Consider the following 22,446-nt stretch of genomic DNA (forward strand, 5'->3'; position numbering starts at 1 on the left):
GGGTTGAGCCTGGATGTGGACATGTAGCTAGGGTTAGGGTTGTGGTTAGGGTTGAGCCTGGATATGGACATGAAGCTAGGGTTAGGGTTGTGGTTAGAGTTGAGCTGGAGTGTGGACATGAACTAGAACTAGGTTATTCAAAAGCATACGGCCCTAAACAGAGACCGAAAATATGTTGACATGCAGATAATCAGTAACTCTGTGTCATTAAATGTCTTTGTAATTACATTTTATAATGAGAAATATGTAACATGGTGAGCTGCATACGTATTACTTCATGAAGTGAGCAGACCACACTAGGCCCAGTAGCAGTTATGTTCATGGATTTTATTACACATATAAAAACACATATATCTTTCTACAACAGACAACATTAAATAACAGATACAAAAAGTAGACAGTATGGGTAAAAGGCAGCGATTGATATATGGTCCTAAAACAGTTATATATCAAACAGAATAGTTATCAGCACAGGAAGTCACTCTTATAGTAATAGACCACAGTCAAGTAAAGTACATGTACAAAAAATATAGCTTTACACATTCAAGTCTTTTTGTGCAATCTATGCCAATAGCAGCATATCTGGCAGGTCACATTCATTATCTTTTCAGTAGATTGTGCATTTTCATTTCTTCCTCTTCTCAGTCTTATTGTGGTTGTACCTCAACAGCATTTGATCATATCATCATATCAGTTTGTCATGTGATGGTCTGTGCCTGCAGGCGTTTAGTTCTTGATGTTCTGGCGACACAGAGGGCAGGTTCCAAACTCTTGGATCACTCTGGTGGCACACTGGAGACACAGGCACTGGTGGCCACACCGCAGGCTGATACAGGCCTTCTGGCTCATACACACTGCGCAGTCCTCTACACTCTCACAGTCTGCAATCAGAACAGATACGCTCAGTTACATGAGCTGTAAGGTCAAGTGGGACTCGGCTCGGCATGACTTTGAAGTTAGGGTGGTTAGTGGTGTGGTGTCCAAAAGGTTGGTCACTCCTGTGTGAGGCTAACATGTACTGTAGCTACAGTATGTCCTTGAAGCAGCATGGCTTAGATGTTTCAATAAATGTTTAGCCACACAATAGTACATGTGTGTAAAATGTTAGCCTTGGAAAAATGTTTGGTTTGAAATAGTATTGAACATTATTATTTTAAGAATAGCTAGATGAGCTATCAAGCAATTACATTCACATGAAGGATATTTTTCATTTAAAAGTTCTAAAGCAAGGTAGAGTTTGTTGTATCATGACGCTTACTTGATGTCTGCTTACTGGCTGGACATGGAAGAGGATATCTGTCATGGCTGTCATCACAAATTTGCTTCACATTCACATATTTGTCTACGTTGAGCGAGGCATGTCTCTGATGAGCAGAACAGGAGGAATGCCGTTGAGGAGCAGGACAGGATTTTCGATTACACAAAAAGTATTTCTTCTCCGAACCTACAAGAGATAACCAGATATGTAGTTAGTCCCTGACAGTTGGACATCAGTAGCCCTTTCCTGCAGTCGATGACCAAAAGCGCCCTCTTTGGCCTCATGGGTGGAATGATATTAATATTATTAAAAACCTGACGAAAATCCAGTGTTTAAATACATAACATGTAATTGATGAGATTGGAACCGGGTGTGAAGGAAGACAAGACAAAACCAACGGAAAATAAAAAATGGATCAGTGATGGCTAGAAGGTCGGTGACGTTGACCGCCGAACACCGCCCGAACAAGGAGAGGGACCGACTTCGGAAGAAGTCGTGACAGTGACGTATATATATCATAATATTGGGATGCATACTGAAAATGTAACATTTCAACTCTATATCTGACATGGTACGTGTCTTCTTTTTTTAAGCCCATAACCATGTGTGTGAGGTGTATACTTTTGTTTCAAAGAAGATTGGTTTAAGACTACCAAGAATGACTCTGTGTGACAATGATTTAGCCCACTGCAGTAAAAAGTTAAACTAATAGATCAAATGAGAAGGACAGACAGACTGTTCATTCATACATGTTCCACTGATTTCTGAACTTACCCAGTAAGAGCACAGAGCAGGTCTGCCCATACACATCAATCATGGCCCACAGGGGCCAGCTGAGGTCTACTCCCTCCAGCAGTTTGTGTTGTCGGCCGTTGGCATTCCTGAAATACAATGTACCGCCATAGGAGACCCAGAACTCCAGCTCTGAGCCTGCCAGGCAGCACATCTCAGGCACAGGAGCGGCCCAGTGACCAGGGGTGTCTGTGAGGTCTGGGATGGCCAAGGAGGGCAAGTCTCTGGCAGTTGGAGGTACAGTGGTGAAGCCTATACGCATGGCTCCACACCAGTTCAGCCCACACCGCTCCACTCGCAGACACACCCTCTCCTGGGGCTGTACTGGGCGGCTGCTGAACACCAGGCCATGTCTGAAGGTGTCCCTAGTCCTGTCTGCCCGTCTAGCTCCCTGGCTCAGGCTCACCAAAGCCCCCACCGCCTCCCTATGGAAGGTCAAGGGGCCCAGGCAGCGGGGTCCACAAACGTGTGCTGGCTCAGGTTCTAAAGAAGATTTGAAAAGGGGAAGTAGGGCTAATCATTTGAATGCTACAGTACCTCAGTCAGGGATGAAAAAGATAGCTGTTGTTGACAGACATAATGATTAAAATGATCAAAACAACATAGAAATGAATATCTGAATGTGACTGAGATTGAAACTGCTTTACTGCTTTATGGAATTGATAAAAAAATATTGTAACATTTGTAGATATAAAGATCCACTTTACATAAGACCATTATAATATAAGTGGTTGGTCTACATCTATGAAAATATACTAGAAGTAGACTTTCCTCCTATTACAATTACAACACAGTTGCCATCATTCATCAATGAAGAGACGATCCTTACCAAGGCTTCTGCTGACCATCTTGTACATGTTGCTCTTCGTATCCTCTGTAATGTAATGCATAGCCACATAGTACACCTACAGTAGTTTGAGTAGTTCTGAGGTGGTGGGAGTGTTCGCAGGCTTTATAGTCCTCTGTCTGCCCACGTGCCTGTAGTTTATACACAAAAGATTTATCATCACAACGAAAGGAAATGGGAGGGCTAAGGGGCAGCACAGTTCTCTGGAAAAGTACCTACATTCTAACAGAAGAGACCATGTTTTCATTTGTTTTATCTAACACCATTTTCTGTTTTATCCAACACTTTGAGATCTTTGAAAACAGTAACATTTGTATATTTTTAAAGCATGAAAAAACTAAACTGTGGGAAATCAACCAGTGGTTTCACTGTCATTTTACATTACTCAAGTTATGAATAACCCAGGTTCATAAGTAGGTATATATAATGAGAAAATAATTACTGCTAAACCAGAAATTACATTATTCTTTCAACAATAAGGAATTCCCCATGTTCAATGACTACACATGTAAAGCAGGTAGCTACAGCCTACAATGCAAACAACAGAATGTTGTGTGCCTGGAGAATATTCCACATACAGTACCTGGTTCACATACTGTAGGGGAGAAGAGATGATCAGGAGTTGGAATTTCCATTATTAACAGAGCAATACAATTATATAGGTGACAGGTAAAGAATGTTGTCTTCTTCTGGGGTTTTGTTTATCTATATTGGATCATTTCTTTGTTCAGGTCCTGTGAAAAGTTAAGTTGTGTATAACACTTTTCTTTTAAACTTTTTTTAATCAAAGAATTGTAGGTTCCACTTTCTAACCATCGCTATATGCACCACATCTTTTTTTCACGGGGAGAGGATCATTTATAACAGTAACAAAAGAGGGTTGGGGTTTTCCATTTCTAACGTCTAAAAAATAACTACAAAACTCTGTGGAAATTCTACATTTGAACCTTTGCATCAGCTCAAACATCCATGATTGATTCAGTGAGCTGGTAATATGACAAAGTAGTCTCTATTGGGCCAGGGCCAGGGCGAGGTATCTCACAGGGGACTTGACATGGTGGCAGTGAGTTGACCACATTGCAAAATAGGCTAATGGCATCACTTACCTCTCAACTCTACCTCATTTCAAACGGTTGTTTTTGAGATTGTCTTGAAAATGTGCAAATGTAACACACAAAGCCTATGTCATTCCAACCTGGACTCATGGGTAGATGTAACATAGTACATCTAAATCTGTCTCCCTCCATTTAGTAGGATATGTTACGTTTATCATGTTATGTATTAATTTGTTAATGTCCATCATCCATTTCATATGATATGTTATGAATTGCAATTTGTATGATATCTTATGATTTGCAATTCCTACAATATGTTACTAATTTGCAATACGTATGATATTTGAGGAATTCCAATTTGTTGTGGCTAATGTTAGCTAGATGGCTAACGTTAGCTAGGCTAGAGGTTCAAAGGTTAGTGTTAGGGGAAGGGTTTTTCTAAAATGCAAAGTTGTTGCAAAGTAAATAAAAAGTAGTAAGTAATTGCGAAGTTGCTAATTAGCTAAAATGCTAAAGTTGTTCATGGTGAGATTCAACACGCAACCTTGGGCTGCTAGACCCCAACCAACCACCAACCTTCTGTCTTATGTAACCATACCAAACATAACATATCATACTAATTTGAGTGTCCCGGGTTTATGTTTACTATGTTACCTCTAGTCTATGAGACCAGGCTGGTCATTCAAAACAAGGCATATCAACCATTTGTGGTTATAAACCAAACTGCTGGTCACCCACTGCTCAAATTGGTCCGAAATAAAAGGTGAATTTGGCTGCCCTCTGTTGGAGGTTGCGGCATCAGCAGGTTCAACATCATGTGACAGGATACAGACCATCCCAATTTACATTCCAAAATCATGTCACCACTTTTGGAAAGTTACTGGACATATCGATAGTAACCAGAAAAAAAGTAAGGAGAAAAGTGAGCTAATAGTCACATGTTAGATCTCCCCTCCCCCCACTAAATTGCCTCAGGAAAACTCCAAAGGTCAGGATTACACAAGATTATGCAACGCTCTTGGCATTTCCCGTAGACTGCTATCAATCTGTCCTGGCAAGAGCAAACATTACCAGTGTAATGAATTTGACTTCTGCTAAATGTGCACATATAGACACAATTATAGAAATCAGAGCAATATGTGTGCATATTACAAATAGACTAGTTCATTAATTATTATTATTATTATTATCCTCTAATAATTTGTGAGTTTACATTCTGTAATAAATATACCCTTCTACAAGCCGTGAGGATTTTAATTTGTTTCTTTTAATCCTAAATAATAACTCAAATATTTTTTTTAAATCAATTCACAGTTTTTTCCCCCACTGTTTAAATTTTTTTAACCTTTATTTAACTATTAAAGTCAATTAAGAACAAATTATTATTTACAATGACGGCTTACCAAGAGGCAAATGGAGGACAAAACATACATCAAGGCAAGAGAGACACCACAACACTACATAAAGAGAGACCTAGAACAACACAACAAGCAGCAACACAACATAACAACCCAACATGGTAGCAACACAACATGACAACAAAACCTGACAGCAACACAACATGACAACAACACAACATCACAACACATGCAATGGACTAAAACAGAGGAAATGTAAATCTGTGTGCCGAAGTTACTTCTGCTTCAGCACCACAGAGGGCCAGCCATGTCAGGCCATCAAAAAGCAACTTGTTCACACTCTACCTTTTCAAAACACTATTAATCTGCTGTTTTCCAATAGTTGGATTTGACCAGGGAGCCAATAGAAAGGCATGAGAGCTGTGAGACCCTGACCAATCCTAAGCAGCATTCTAATGTGGCCTATCTTTATCAAGGTGCCACTCCACTTCAAGATACTGCTTATTTATGACCCCCGAGGAGAGAGCAGGGAGGAGATATTTGTCTTGAGGAGCAACTCTGTGAACACTCTTTCTCAGGTGCCACAACACATGATGCTAATTTTGGAATTACCACGTACAGTACAATGGCACACATCAGGTGAAGGAAGAGAGGGAAGAGGTTTTATGCTGGTACCTGCCCTCTGCTGTCATAACCAGCTAGAGAGACACCTCTGCAGATACCAGTGACCTGGAGTAATCTGGTCCTCAGTTAGGGGACATTGGCATTTGCATCATAGGTCATCATTTGAACATCAACAGACTGGATTAAGAAATAAGAACACAATCAACAAACCTGTATTCATTCAGCTTGGTGAGAGAGGTGAACTTGAACCTTTGTGGGCCACACTGGGTCTTTTCATGACTGGACCTTGTTAGGTGAGTTGGTGAAATCTGGAGGCGGGACCACTTCCCATGGATCCCAACATACCGGGGTCTTTCCTGTTTAACAACAGCCTGAACCAATTCTCCTCGGACTTAAAGACACCTGTGTGTCAGTTCTCAGTGCCCAACTCCTTCTGCAAGCTCAACCCAGGCCTGAACAGCCAGCTGCAGGCAACGGGCACAGCCCAAGGCATTAGCAACATTCTCAGCCGTTCCATGATGGGCGCTACAGGCACCACCACCCTGTTCTCTGGATACCCCACCATGGGGGGCTTTGGCACTGTGGACCCAGGGGTCTACTACAACTGTGCAGACTATAACCCCTCCCTGGGCAGCTTCACCAAGCCTGGCACTGAGTGCCCCATGAAGGGTCGCAGTGGCAGTTGCTGGGCAGCGAGCGGGTGCGAGTGGAGAGGAGGGAGGCAGCAGTGCACAGACAGTGAGTCTAACTCCACACTGTAGTCAGCTTAACATCACACCACTCACTAACCAACTGCCTGAGGCATGACATTGGCTCTTATCACTCATCCATGATATTCAGAGAATTGTATTATTAGCTAGATTATTATCATGATTTTCTACAAGCTCAAACTAATTAATAAATGCAGTTGGGTAAATTACTCTGCAATTTCTGTTTAATTCAAAAACATCTTAGTTAAAACATTTTAATAAATGAATTTATCTCATTCAAGTTTTTAATTCAAGGTTCTGTTAGTTAAAGGTTGATAGAGTGTACTGTTGTCTTTGAAATACTCAATATAAGATATTGTAATCTATAATGTTATTTTATGTGCCATTGTTTAAAAATGGATTCATCCACTTGACATACATACAAATATTGTTAACCTGATTGCATGCTATATCCAAGTATAATGCTGTGCAAGTCACATAAAACCTTTCAAGATTGCTTTTAAAATATGTGAAAAAATGAGGTATTGAGAAATGTTTTCTATCTACTATTATATCTGATAATCTTTAAAACAACCATCCTAAAAAATTACAGGACAATTAGTTGTATATATGTCCTAAAATGTTTTATTTGTTTATTCATTTTGATTCCTCCAATATAAGAATATTTGACTAACATTTTACAGTTAGGAGATTCATATCTATGTAATTGACCAGGTCATCATTATTTACCTCACTATTAATATGAAGTCCACTATTAATATGAAGACTCAAAACTAAAAAAACTAAAAAACTTAACTGTAATATATACTTTATTTCCAGACAGTGGGCATCTAGGAGATATGTCAGGCAGGAAGAAGCACACCAGACCTACATTCAGTGGACATCAGATATTTGCCCTGGAGAAAACCTTTGAGCAGACCAAGTACTTGGCCGGGCCAGAGAGAGCTAGACTGGCCTACTCCCTGGGCATGACAGAGTCACAAGTCAAGGTAAAATAGATCTACATACACTAACAGTTAAACACTTCATCTGAATTCAAGTTGTAAAAAGTATTACAATATTGTATAATGTAATGTAAGCTGGTTAAAATAAGAAATCCCACTAAGTAAATAAATGATTTCATCAGGTGTGGTTCCAGAACCGACGTACCAAGTGGAGGAAGAAGAGTGCCTCAGAGCCTAGCTCCACCCAGGCCACACAGGGTGAGCAGGGAGGGGAGATTTCGGAGAACGAGGTGGAGGATGAGGAGTACAACAAGCCTCTGGACCCCGACTCAGACGACGAGAAGATACGACTGCTGCTGCGTAAACACCGCCGGGCTTTCTCTGTACTCCACCTTGGACCACACCACGTCTGACACACTAACACAAGCGCACACACAAACCAGATGTGCATGTTGTAGCAAGGGGTATCATGAAACAAATCATTTTGTAGTATAGACCCACAATTTAATATTCAAGCATGTTAAAAAAGACATTTACAATACAATACAGTAAGTTTAAGGAGGAAATGGGGTAATGGTTCACTTGAACTGTTGCCTTGATGTACAGCACTGTATAATGAAAACAGAGAGATGTTACAATGATTGGTGAAACAGTTCAATTGAGAATTGAACATATCAATGAGTTTCAATGTGGAAACTGGTTTACTGTTATGTGGGAAACCCATCATGATAATCTGTTATGATGGTTGTATCAAACGTGAAAGGAAATTGTTTCTAATGTATAAAGACACATTATAGCAGACACACTGTAGAGATGATTTGTAAAGCATTGCTTATGCAGTTTACAGTACCCGTTTATTTGTACAGAACAAACACTATTTGTTTTATCTAATTAATTTGCTTGTTGTACTCCTAACATTCAATATCCATTTGAATTTGTTCACAGTTAACTGCTGTACAGTAACTATGAACACAGAATACTTATATAATTAACCTTTATTAATTTAACTTGAGAGCCTTGAGAGCCTGGACAGCCTGGACTGTTTTCATACTGGCGTTGAGGGCACACTTAACTCAAAATAAGTCTTAACATTCTATTTCGACTAATGTGTTGGAAAGCTTTCATGACATTTGAGGGTTTCTGCCCATCCAAAATAAGTCCCATAAGTATACTGTAAATAAATTAGGAAATTTGGAATTGTAAAATAAATTGTGAATTATTTATTGAAAACAATGGTAAAATGATTGTGTCATGCCTCTGTCTTTCTGTAATTGTTTCCAGATAAAAGACAACAATCCCAAAAACAAACTACTAATAGCACACTGGATCTGACTTTAAAACAGGCACTGAAGTCTATATCAGCAATAGAGATTACAAGTGACAATTAAGACAGATCGGCGGTAGGGAGGCATAATCATTGAGTAGAAGAGAGGGGTCAAAGGCCAATCCCACTGTGATCTATATAGTTACCAGGGTGCTGTGGCTGAACTGGCTGGAGTGTTCTGTGTAGAAGACCAAGAAATCAGACTCATCAGCAGCTCAGTGCTGTTTGTCATTAGGACAGATGCTAAAGGAGTGTGTGAGAGTGTTCCCAGCACCAAGGAAAATCTGCATTGTGCTTGCTTCCTGTTGAAACAATGATGCTATTGATGATAATGAAACATCAAGCATTATGTCGCTTTACAATCAAGAAATGTCTACATCACCAGATAAAGAGGATATGTTAACAGACACATTTTACAGACTACAAACTTTTAGAAATATTTCCAGAATAATACATACTGTATCAGATAACTTTCTACCACTGAAAGTGGCAGGGTAGCCTAGTGGTTAGAGCGTTGGACTAGTAACCGAAAGGTTGCAAGGTCGAATCCCCGAGCTGACATGGTACAAATCTGTCGTTCTGCCCCTGAACAGGCAGTTAACCCACTGTTCCTAGGCCGTCATTGAAAATAAGAATTTGTTCTTAACTGACTTGCCTAGTAAAATAAAGGTAAAATAAAAAATTTAAAATACTGTAATCAGAAGAGATAAGGAAGCTAGGAGGAAAGCTGAAGAGCAACACTGATGTCAGTGTTGGCATGTTTGGGAAACGAAAACTCTGAAAATACAGTACCAGCCAAAACTGGTATTTCATGTGCATCCAGTTCTGGCTGTAAACATTGGAGTGAATCGGTTCCTTAAGAACTTAATCTGAAATCACATGGAAATGTTTGTGTCATGCGGGGCATGCCATTACTGGTGTACAGGACTAGAAAGACAAATAGCGATCATAGTTACCTACCCAAAGAAAAACACTTACATGAATGACCCTGCGAGAGGTGCAAGTAGAATGCCAGCTGAGAAGAATCAAGCTAGCAGCAATAACAATGACATTGGTTTTACAAGGTACCCACTGGGCGCAGAAGTCAATTCAAAGTATATTACATGTTGGTTTAGCACAATTTCATTGAAATTACATAGAAACATTGTTGATTCAACCAGTGTGGGTCCAGTGAGTAGAATCTCATTAAGGGAGAATAATACGGTAATGTAATTGCAGTGGTCAACATTTATTTACAAAACAGGAAGCATTACATGAATGTAGTGTTTTTTTTGTGTTCAACCAGAAAATTCGACAAACGGCATTAGTCCACTCCATCTAACAATACTACTGGCCTCATGTTGAACTCTAAACCGAGAGCAATCTCTGGAGGGCATTACAATATGTTGACAATACCATGAATCAACTAGTATAAGTATATTATTGAGTGGGCCTTGCACTTTCCACGCAGACCCATACATTATTGATTGTAAACTAATTAAGGTCATTTGACAGGGTCCAGATTACAAGAATAATCTATCTATACATTTGAACTAATGAATCCTTGTCATATCAGTCTATAATTACTTCACAGCAGATTGAGTGTCAGTCAATCAACACATATTACAGAGGAAGATTGATGACAAATTATGCATTTTCTACCTTAAAAGAGTACAACATTTGAATAACTTCATTAATAGGCATTGAACATTTAAGTGCATTCTGAATATTTGATACAACTATTAATCAATAAGAAATCCATGATTATATTTTAAAAGTCTTTGAAATAGTCCTTATCAAAGCAAAATGATGCAAACCAGCCATCCATTTCATACAAAACAGAACATGGACAATGAACAAAGATCTGAAGAGGTTGCTACAGCACAAATAAACATAACATAGAAAAAAAGATATACTCAATAAAATAACTGCAACCAAAATAATACGTAGGTGTCAAGCTTCAAATTGTTCAAACTTCGCCTGTGTGAATGTGTGAAGGTGGTATCAAACATCCATTCCAGACACATCCACATTCAAATTAAAGAGTGGGATGGTAAACAAGTTATTGTTTGGTAAAACAGTCAAACTGATCACAGTAACTGAAACAGTCCAGAAGCCTTGTAAAACAATGGATGCATTATTAAAAACAGAATAACATTGTGTCAGCTCCCCTGAACAAGAGAAATCTCTATTAGCACACTTCAATTCTCTAAAAACAAATGAAAACATATTTATGAATCTCTTAGGAGCTACTTTAAAGGACCCAGTCATAGTTTGTGGAATAAAGCACTTCATGGTAACAAGAATGTAGCTACCTACTGTACCACCGGCAATACGCATCAGAAATGAAAATAGACTACATAAATGTGATGTCCTTATAAGGGAGCAGCAAAATCAACTCCTATCAGTGACTGATGTAGCAAGCTTGGTGTCTTTTTGTGCTGATATTGTCTGAATGTGGAACAGTATTTAAACACCCATGTCGGCTCTGATGTCCGATAGAGTAGACTAACCTTACAGTTGAACCATATGTTTGTACATTACATAGGCCCACCTCTCACGTCTTGACCTAATTTCCTTTTTTATGTCTCTATTTGGTTTGGTCAGGGCGTGAGTTGGGGTGGGTATTCTATGTTTTGTTCTAGGTTTTGTACTTCTTTGTGTTTGGCCTGGTATGGTTCCCAATCAGAGACAGCTGTCAATCGTTGTCTCTGATTGAGAACAATACTTAGGTAGCCTGTTCCCACCTGTGTTTGTGGGAAGTTGTTTTCTGTTTTGTGTTGTTTCACCTGACAGGACTGTTTCGTTTCTTACATTCTTGTTGTCATTTTTGTTTCGGGTTCTGTTATATTAAAATATTAACATGGACACTTACCACGCTGCGCGTTGGTCCGATCTTAACTACTCTTCCTCAGACGAAGAGGAGAAGCATTACACCACCCCATAATATGTCAACGTACATATTACGTTGACACACCACCAGAGAGTATACCCAGCAGAGTGTGGTAGCAGGCAGGCAGAGCTGTGATCAACAGTATTCAGCAGCATGTAGATGCTACACTTTAGAGGCTGAGGGAATCCAAGGCAGAGGTCTGATGGGAAAGGAAGGCGCATTTCCACATTTCATACTGACCTTATGGGCTCCCAGCCTGAATCTGGCCCACTGGTCTTTTACATCATTTTATTGATTTAAGCTGAGTTTATAACACCATTGAGATAGTAGGTTAGGAAAAATAACCTCAGCGTGGCATTAGGAGGCAAATGGAGCGTTTTGTTGGAGTTCACTGTTCCAAGGATGAGCTGGGATAGTATGTACGTACTGGTAAAATGTATGTTTCCAACAAAAGACTGCACAACATAATAATTCACAGAGAAATGTGTATTACACTACTGCTCTGTTCTGACAAACATGCGGACGGTGCATTGAAATACTGTAGCAGCTTTTGTTTAATGTGTTTGTGAGTGTTTGCTTTTAGCATGCTTGTGTTGATGGTAAACAGTTAAAACAGTCAGAAAATAAATAAGTAAAATAAAAGACTAACATACAAATTAAAAGCATGCATATTCCATTCAGGAATGTCAGAAGGAATGAAGGTCAATACTTAATTATAAACCCTTGACACTTTAAAACCATTTAACCAGCTGAAGTCAGGGTATTTACTTGGCAGAGTGCCAGAGTGTGTATATGTGTGTGTCCTCACATGTCTCCTTCCTCCCATTGGGTGAGAGCTGGTCCCTCCCTGACAAGACCATGGCCTAAACATCAGCAGTCCCACGGTCACATAGTCGATTGTCTTTACGTTGTTCCTATTCCATCCAGCAATCCTATTCCAACAATCCATCACTGAAGAGAGGACTCCCAGAAAATACCCTGCCCCGGTGTACATTTTGGGGTATGGATGGCGAGACGTATGGCCAAGCACAGGACAGAGCAAATTGTCTGTCAAAAAAATCCATAATGCTGATGATCAAATCTGTGATGATGTCACCCAAGTCATGGCAATCAATAACTTGGAGTGAGAGGAGAATAGAATGTGAGAGACTTGGTTGGGTGGAAACTGACTGACTGCATGCAATTCAGTGAGAGGCTGGGTGCCGTGACTGGGTAGGAGCTGCTCTGTTGATCCGCTGGTACGGATAGCGGAGTGGGAGTGTGTGATGGTGATGACCAATGTTGGATAGACACTGGCTTAGATAATGGGAGAAAAGTTAACTCTCTTTACCATCCACAAGGAAAACATACAGTAACATCTAGAAATCATCTATAAATTGTTTCAATGTGTAAATTAATGATATAGGATTGCTAAAGGAGTTCCTAAAAAACAAAAGAAGATACAAGTCCAAATTGGGTGAAATCCTGCTGGATTCATAGACGGAACCAGGATAGCCATGGCAGACCAGAGAATCACATATGATTTGTTTTGGTATGCTGTCCCCTCATTGAAAAGCCCTTCCGATAAGTCCTTCCGATGCATGGCTTTTATCACTGTCAGAACCTTCTGAAGAGGAATCCTCTTTAAGGAGAAAACTATCGTATGAAAAAGTCATAGAAATGGCAGCAAAACAAAATCACAGCCGTAAAAATGCCAATACACTGCCCTGCACAATGAATGTCTCTCTGGGCGGAAATCTGTCTGGTAATGAATGAAAAGTAGGCCCACATTGGGCTTCGTGTAGCCACACACAGCAACAGTGGAGAGGATTCTATATACATAGATGGCCCAGCTACGTTATGGACAAAGGATGCAGTTTGTCCACAGAGGCACTTCATCTTAGTTCATATCCCAACAGCACTCCACTGGGCCAGCCTGGCCTATGGCGAATAAGGCCCGGGAGCTGGACAAGATTACGGCCTGTGATCGCTATTTCAGAGACCCCCTGGATATAATACTGTAAACCTATAGAACATACACTACACACTCACTAGCACATATACTCTTATCACAGAGGGATCCTTGTCAATGGCCATTTGTCTTCAGTGCAAAGGACAAGAAAACAATCTGGGGAAAAATAAAGAATACACAATGGTTCATAAGTTAAGTCCTGTTTATCAATGGCCATTTTCAAGGCGAGACATGTTACATTATATATAAACAGTACCCGTCAAAAGTTTGGACACACCTACTCATTCAAGTGTTTTTCTTTATTTTTTACTCTTTTTTACATTGTAGAATAATAGTTAAGACATCAAAACTATGAACTAACACATGCAGAGTCATGTAGTAAAAAAATGTATTAAACATATCAAAATAGATTTTATATTTGAGATTCTTCAAAGTAGCCACCTTTTTCCTTCAATACAGCTTTGCACACTCTTGGCATTCTCTCAACCAGCTTCATGAGGTCGTCACCTGGAATGCTTTTCAATTAACAGGTGTGTCTTGTTAAATGTTAATTTGTGTAATTTCTTTACTTCTTGATGCGTTTAAGACAATCAGTTGTGTTGTGATAATGTAGGGGTGGCATACAGAAGATAGTTATATTTGGTAAAAGACCAAGTCCATATTATGGCAAGAACAGCTCAAATGAGCAAAGAGAAACGACAGTCCATCATTACTTTAAATACATGACAGTCAGTCAATCCGGAAAAATAACTTTGAACGTTTCTTCAAGTGCAGTCGCAAAGCGCTATGATGAAACTAGCTCTCATGAGGACCGCCACAGGAAAGGAAGACCCAGAGTTACCTCTGCTACAAAGGATACGTTCATCAGAGTTTACTGCATCTCAGATTGCAGCCCAAATAAATGCTTCACAGACTTCAAGTAACAAACACATGTCAACATCAACTGTTCAGAGGAGACTGCATGAATCATGCCTTCATGGTTGAATTGCTGCAAAGAAACCACCACTTAAGGACACCAATAACAAGAAGAGACTTAATTGGGCCAAGAAACATGAACAATAGACATTAGACTGGTGGAAATCTGCCCTTTGGTCTGATGAGTCCAAATTTGAGATTTTTGGTTCCAACTGCCGTGTCTAGGGCAACTGCCGTGTCTTGGTTCCAACTGCCGCAGAGTAGGTGAATGGATGATCTCCGCATGTGTGGTTCCCACCGTGAAGCATGGAAAAAGAGGTGTGATGGTGCTTTGTTGGTGTCAACATCTACTCACAGACTCCAACCTTGACTTTCTCTGCCTCTCAGAGACATGGCTCCATAAACACTCTCCATGTGCTGCTTTGGTTGTGCCTGGCTACAATGTTTTCAGGAGAGACAGGATTGAAGGAAGAGGAGGGGGTGTGATGATTTACATTAAAGAACATATCCGATGTAAACAAATTGAGTGGTCATGTGATAATGAACTAGAATGTATCGGCCTGAACGTTACACTGTCTCCCCAAATGTCTTTTACCCTCATTGGAATGTATAGGCCACCTTCCACCAAAAGTGTGTTTTTTGATCAGTTTAATACCATGCTTAGGGAATGTGATTTTGGGAAAGAGGTAATCTTAATGGGAGATTTTAACATTAATTATGAAGACAAGTGTTGTAGGAAAACCCTCAAACGGATCACTAATACCTTTGACCTTACACAGCTAGTTAAAGGGCCAACCAGGGTGACTTGTTGCTCTAAAACACAGATTGATTTGGTGTTCAGTAATAAACCAGAGAGAGTGATTAAATCATTTAATATGGTTACTGGGTTGTCTGATCATAATCTGACACTTATAGCCAGAAAGCTGTCTAAGAGCAGGTTTAACCTCTCTACTGTTAGAAAGCCGGATCAACTCAGAATACCTAAGAGTGAATTAAATAATTTTGAAAAAGCAATTAAGGGAATAAACTGGAATGATCTCTTGTCCTATACAGACGTGGAAGCTGATAGTCAGGTTTTTCTATCCACAATCCAGACTACAATAAATGGCTTCCTAACGAAAATCAAATCCAAACCTGGCCAAAAGAGCACTCTTCCTTGGCTAAATGGAGAAATCTGGAAATTGATGAAAGAACGAGATTATGCTCTAAAAATAGCCCTAAAATCTAAATTAGAGCATGACAGACGTAGGTTTACCATGTTGAGAAATAAGGTGATGAAAGAAATCTGACAGGCCAAGGCAAACTTTTTTATTAACATAATTGGTGAAGCAAAGGGAAATTCTAAATTGATATGGGAGAATCTAAAAAAGTTAACAGGGAAAGACCATAGTAACACTGCAAAAAGACTAGAAATCATGGTGAATAACAATCTAACACAGGATGCAGTCGAAATAGCAATAGCCTTCAATTCCTACTTTATTGACTCTGTCAGGGTACTGACACAGAACCCCTCCACTTGTTTCTTGGGCTCAGTGCTAGTGAATGACACTCAACCTGTCTTCATCATAAGGGAGGTTTCTGAGTCAAAGGTGAACAAGGTGATTAGCTCACTAAAGAACTCTAAAGCCAAAGATGTGTTTGGGATGGACTCTACCTTTCTTAAAAACTACAAAGAGTCACTCATTAGCCCCATTACTAAGGTCACCAACACATCTATTGGTCTCGGTGTGTTTCCAAGGGTATGGAAGTCGGCCATAATAACGGCCATCTTTAAATCAGGCGACCCTGCTGACGTGAGTAACTACAGGCCCATTAGTATCCTACCTGTGGTGTCAAAGGTTGTTGAAAAGTGTGTAGAAGAACAACTGATTGCCCACCTCAACAACAGCCCCTTCACATTACACTCCATGCAGTTTGGCTTCAGAGCGAAACACTCCACAGAAACGGCCAACTGCTTTCTTCTGGAAAATGTGAAGTCCAAGATGGACAAAGGGAGTGCTGTTGGGGCTGTGTTTCTGGACCTAAGGAAGGCTTTTGATACTGTTAACCATGAGATTCTCATCACAAAATTGTCCAAGTTCAACTTTTCCCCTGATGCCTTGAGATGGATGAAATCATACCTTGAAGGCAGAACTCAGTGTGTCAGAGTGAGCAATGAGCTGTCGCCCACTCGTAGCTATGATGTGGGCGTGCCCCAAGGGTCAATACTGGGGCCCCTCCTGTTCAGCCTGTACATTAATGATCTGCCTTCTGTCTGTACTGGGTCTGAAGTTCAAATGTATGCAGATGATACAGTGATATATGTGCATGCAAAGAGCAAACAACAAGCTGCACAAGAACTCACTACTGTAATGGTCCAGGTTACAAAGTGGCTCAGTGACTCGTGTTTGCATCTCAATGTGAAAAAAACTGTTTGCATGTTCTTCACAAAGAGGGCAACAGATGCTACTGAGCCAGATGTCTATGTGTCAGGGGAGAAGCTCCAGGTGGTATCCGATTTTAAGTACCTTGGCATCATACTTGATTCCAACCTCTCTTTTAAAAAGCATGTGAAAAAGGTAATTCAAATAACCAAATTCAACCTAGCTCATTTCCGATTTATACGAAATTGTTTGACTACAGAGGTAGCAAAACTGTACTTCAAATCTATGATACTCCCCCACTTAACATACTGCTTGACTCGTTGGGCCCAAGCTTGCTGTACAACATTAAAACCTATTCAGTCTGTCTACAAACAGGCTCTCAAAGTGCTTGATAGGAAGCCCAATAGCCATCATCATTGTCACATCCTTAGAAAGCATGAGCTCTTTAGTTGGGAAAATCTTGTGCAATACACCGACGCATGTCTTGTATTCAAGATCCTCAATGGCCTGGCTCCCCCTCCACTCAATATTTTTGTTAAACAGAAAACCCAGACATATGGCAGCAGATCCACAAGGTCTGCCATGAGAGGTGACTGTATAGTTCCCCTAAGGAAAAGCACCTTTAGTAAATCTGCATTCTCTGTGAGAGCTTCCCATGTCTGGAATACACTGCCATCAGACACACATAAATGCACCACATATCACACTTTCACAAAATGCTTGAAAACATGGCTAAAGGTCAATCAGATTTGTGAACATGGTCCCTAGCTGTGTGTTGCCGCTCTCCATGTTGTCTGTTGTCTGTAGCTTGTGAGGTGTGGAAACACTTTGTTGCTTTTATGAATTTTGTCTTGCTGCTTTTTGTTTTATGTTGCTCTGTCTGTATGCTACGTCTTGCTTGTCCTATGTTGCTCTGTCTGTATGCTATGTCTTGCTTGTCCTATGTTGCTATGTCTTGCTTGTTCTATGTTGCTATTGTCTATATTGTAATTGTTTTTAATAACCTGCCCAGGGACTGCGGTTGAAAATTAGCCGGCTGGCTAAAACCGGCACTTTTACTGAAATGTTGATTAATGTGCACTGTCCCTGTAAAAATAAAAATAAATAAATAAACTCAAACATTGTCAGTGATTTCGAGTTCAAGGCACACTTAACCAGCATGGCTGCCACAACATTCTGCAGCGATACGCCATCCCATCTGGTTTGTGCTTAGTTGGACAATCATTTGTTTTTCAACAGGACAATGATCCAAAACACACCTCCAGGCTGTGTAAGGGCTATTTGACCAATAAGGATAGTGATGGAGTGCTGCATCAGATGATCTGGCCTCCACAATCACCCGACCTCAACCCAATTGTGATGGTTTGGGATGAGTTGGACGGCAGAGAGAAGGAAAGCAGCCAACAAAAGCTCAGCATATGTGGGAACTCCTTCAAGAATGTTGGAAAAGCATTCCTCATGAAGTTGGTTGGAAGAATTCCAAGAGTGTGCAAAGCTGTCATCAAGGCAAAGGGTGGCTACTTTGAAGAACCTAAAATATAAAACATATTTTGATTTAACTTTTTTGGTTACTACATGATTCCATATGTGTTACTTCATAGTTTTAATGCCTTCACTATTATTCTAAAAAAAGAGTAATAATAAAGACAAACCCTTGAATGAGTAGGTGTGTCCAAACATTTGACTTGTACTTTAACTGCCACTGAATCTAGGAAAGTCTCAGAACACCTTAGGCCGTTCTGGTGCAACTTCATCTCAGAAAGGAAATGCCACGTTTAACCATTTCTTAGATAGAATTACAATGCATAGTCTAGGCGTTAGGCTCTGCTCCTTCAGGGTAGCTCACTGCCAGAGCAAAGCATCATACACAGATGATAAAACAACTACAGGTCAGTACAATATGCTATACCAAATCCCCTGAAGGAAGAAACAGAACCCAGACAGTTGAAGGCTGGAGTGGTAATTGGATATCAGAAAACAGCAAGCAGGAAGAGTAACAGCTAGTTACACCAGTAATGGCAATGGCAGCAAGAGACACCAGTGCATGTGTGCATCAAAGAAGCATGTGCAGAACTGGTCAACTTAAGTAGACTGCATGTAAGTAAAGTGTGAATCCAATTGGTGCAATATCCACAGATGTGATCAGCTGATGCCACCACTCTCGGGTTTCCCTTTTGAACTGCTTTCGCTTGATATAAAAGTCAAAGTGAAAAAGTAGATTTCTAAGAGTAGCCCAGTTCTGTGATAACTGCAGAAGCAGTTCATTCATGAGACATGCATATTCATAGCAATTTTTCAGCATCTAAGCAAGGATAGCTATTTCCATTGTTTTTGGTGAGCATTATAGATTTCAGCTGCTCACAGCAGACTGTACTGTTTCTGCTGATGCTTTTGCCTTTGCATTGAAGATAAATCTGAGACCACGGTATTGGATCAACATTTGTATTCTAAAACGCAACTTACAATTTCAATTGGCTTTTTCTTTCTGGAGCTTTAAAGAGTATTGATTGAAAAACAGTCCAAAATAGCCAGCCCATTCCACCTTGAGAGGGCGCTTGAATATCCCATATATTTCACACAAAGTCCTATCAATATGCAGACCACTTTTTTTCTACATTAAAGGTGAACTTGTGTGGTGATTATATTTTAAAAGTCTTTGAAATAGTCCTTATTAAAGCAAAATTATGCAAAACAGCCATCCAATTCATACGAAACAAAGGATGGACAATGAACAAAGATCTGAAGAGGTTGCTACAGCACAAATAAACATAGAACATAGAAAAAGAGCAGTGCGCGCTAACCAAGGTTGCCAGGTGCACGTCAGTCTGCCCAGCGCCGCCAGTCTTCCCAGCGCCGCCAGTGCCGCCAGTCTGCAAGGGGCCGCCAGTGCCGCCAGTCAGCCAGGGACCGCCAGTGCCGCCAGTCAGCCAGGGGCCACCAGTCAGCCAGGGGCCGCCAGAGCCCCAGGGTCGCCGTGGTTAGGAGGCCACGGAAGTGGACAATGGGGCGGACTAAGACTATGGGGAAGTGGGGGCCACGTCCAGCACCAGAGCCGCCACCGCGGACAGATGCCCACCCAGACCCTCCCCAATAGGTTCAGGTTTTGCGGCAGGAGTCCGCACATTGGGGGGGGGGGGGGGGGGGGGGGGTACTGTCACACCCTGACCATAGTTTGCTTTGTATGTTTCTATGTTTTGTTTGGTCAGGGTGTGATCTGAGTGGGCATTCTATGTTGGATGTCTTGTTTGTCTATTTCTATGTCTGGCCTGATATGGTTCTCAATCAGAGGCAGGTGTTAGTCATTGTCTCTGATTGGGAACCATATTTAGGTAGCCTGTTTGGTGTTGGGTTTTGTGGGTGATTGTTCCTGTCTCTGTGTTTTGCACCAGATAGGGCTGTTGTTTGGTTTTCCACGGTTATTGGTTTGTAGTGTTGGTGTTTATCTTTTTTTTATTAAACATTAATCAATATAACCACGCTGCGTTTTGGTCCGCCTCTCCTTCACCGCAAGAAAACCATTACCGATTGGCCCTTTTTGGGAGGTGACAAGCATTCCTACACTATAGGCTAAACTTGGGGACATGTCCTAAGAAAAACATTATAGATAATTATCTCCATTCTACACTGTACATGTAATGGAATTGATTTGGTACAATTCTATGATTGCGATCAGACTCACAAACAGCGCTCGGTCGAGCGTGCGGGGAAAGAAAACCCCAATTCGGTGTGTGCTATGCGTGAGAGTTGAATCTCCAATTTGACGCACGTGTCTGGTACTCTAAACAGTTGGACCGGGTTGGCAGGTCTGAAGGGGTTGAGCAGCATTGTGTTTTAATGACATGTTAGTTGGCATAATTGCAATGCATTGAGGACAGGAATGTGATTCTCCAGTCAGAATTTATTTTCACTTCACACAGAGGCAGCCAATTTCAGAGCCTTAAAGGAAGAGATGCAGGCTCTTAGAGATGGATGGGAGTCTCTCCTGATTGAGACAACACTGATTGCTACGCAAATGTCTGTTGCACCTCGATTTAGCAAGGAACAAAGCCGCCAGAGGAAAAGGAAGATATTCCATGATGAGACCTCTCAAGAGGAGACAGCTCAGGACAGTGCAGCTTTGCTATTTCGGACCACAGTGTGTTTTACTGCTATGGACAACACAAGTAACTTGGCCAATAGGTTCCACACCGCTGCTGTTCTGAAAGTTGGGCAGATTAGTGAGGATAAAGTCCCTTCTGTGTGCCAACCACTGATCATGTAGTATTCCAGAGATCTTACACCTGAGTTTCAAAAAGTAAGACACCTGAACACTGTATATGCTGCCACTTTCCCCCCTAACTTGTCCCCTCTTTGTCTCCTGAATGCAATTTGTAAGATGTAACTGCAAAGCATTTTGGGAGAAGTGTTCATTGCTTTACGTATATATTGCACACTGCCTATGACTTTGCTGGTGGCGAGAAAGCTTTCAGTAAGCTAAAACTGATTTATAAAAAACTGTTTAAGGTCCACTATGTTTGTTTTTTAACATTAATTTAACTAGGCAAGTCAGTTAAGAACAAATTCTTATTTACAATGACGGCCAAGGAACAGGGGCAGAACGACAGATTTTTACCTTGTCAGCTCAGGGACAGGCTTTGCAGTCTTGCCATGCTGTCCATTGAAAGTCAGTTAGCTAGAAAGCTGGACTTCAAAAACTTGATCAGTGAATTTGCTAGCAAGAAGTCTCAGAGCTGGGCTCTTGGTGAGTCAGGCTGAGCAAGGGCCATTGATAACTGCTAAATGGTATTGCTATGGATATTGGATCACTACACATGATGCCCACAGGCTGAGAACAAGACTGAGAGAAGGCTGAGAACAGGCTGTGAACAAGATATATCTCAATAATGGCTGGATTAATGGCTGGATTACCATAAAATTTGTTGTGCACAATCAAGACCCCAAGTGCAAGAAACCTATTGATTTGGTGAACACTTAACCTTTCCTCTAGTGCCACCATCAGGCCTTTTCATTTCCATTTTGTTTTCCATTTTCCATTTCCACTTTTACAGCTGCTTATTTTCTAGTTGCTATGTGTACTTAGTTAAAAAAATCTGCTGCTGATTTTATTATTTTGTTTGTTATATCATTCTATAGATGATAATGTTAATTTATTCCAATTGAAGATGTTAATGTATATTTAAGATATATTTATTTTAAGTTATTCATTAATGTTAATTCATGTTAGTGTGCATGTGTGTGTGTAAGTAAGGAGCATGGTATAAAATTAATGTCTTTGTATATGAACAGGAGAGCTCTCGTGAATAAACATTGATTTGACTTTTATAAGCTGGGAATTCTGTCTGTTTCATTTAAACCAGAACGTTGCAGACCGATTAGATTCATTGAAATTTATGAACATTGATAACAAAATTCCATATCAGTCCCACAGTTTGT

General features: G+C 40.5%; 2 protein-coding genes across 2 annotated transcripts; one reads left to right on the forward strand and one right to left on the reverse strand.

Moving 5' to 3' along the window:
* Positions 1-312: 312 nt before the first annotated feature.
* On the reverse strand, positions 313-2,977 carry LOC109872031 (E3 ubiquitin-protein ligase NEURL3-like). Its single transcript, XM_020463117.2, has 4 exons — positions 2,880-2,977; positions 2,033-2,533; positions 1,259-1,444; positions 313-881 (listed from the first exon to the last, which is right to left on the reverse strand). Exons 1-4 carry the CDS (start codon positions 2,938-2,940, stop codon positions 727-729), a joined length of 903 nt encoding a protein of 300 aa, XP_020318706.1. The 5' UTR covers positions 2,941-2,977; the 3' UTR covers positions 313-726.
* Positions 2,978-6,189: 3,212 nt separating this feature from the next.
* Positions 6,190-8,809, forward strand: LOC109872042 (homeobox protein Nkx-6.3-like). The gene is made up of 3 exons (XM_020463128.2): positions 6,190-6,672; positions 7,464-7,633; positions 7,771-8,809. The coding sequence occupies exons 1-3, from the start codon at positions 6,264-6,266 to the stop codon at positions 7,999-8,001; spliced, it is 810 nt and encodes a 269-aa protein (XP_020318717.1). The 5' UTR covers positions 6,190-6,263; the 3' UTR covers positions 8,002-8,809.
* Positions 8,810-22,446: the final 13,637 nt, after the last annotated feature.

The sequence above is a fragment of the Oncorhynchus kisutch genome, linkage group LG3, assembly GCF_002021735.2.
Source record: "Oncorhynchus kisutch isolate 150728-3 linkage group LG3, Okis_V2, whole genome shotgun sequence".
NCBI lineage: Eukaryota > Metazoa > Chordata > Actinopteri > Salmoniformes > Salmonidae > Oncorhynchus > Oncorhynchus kisutch.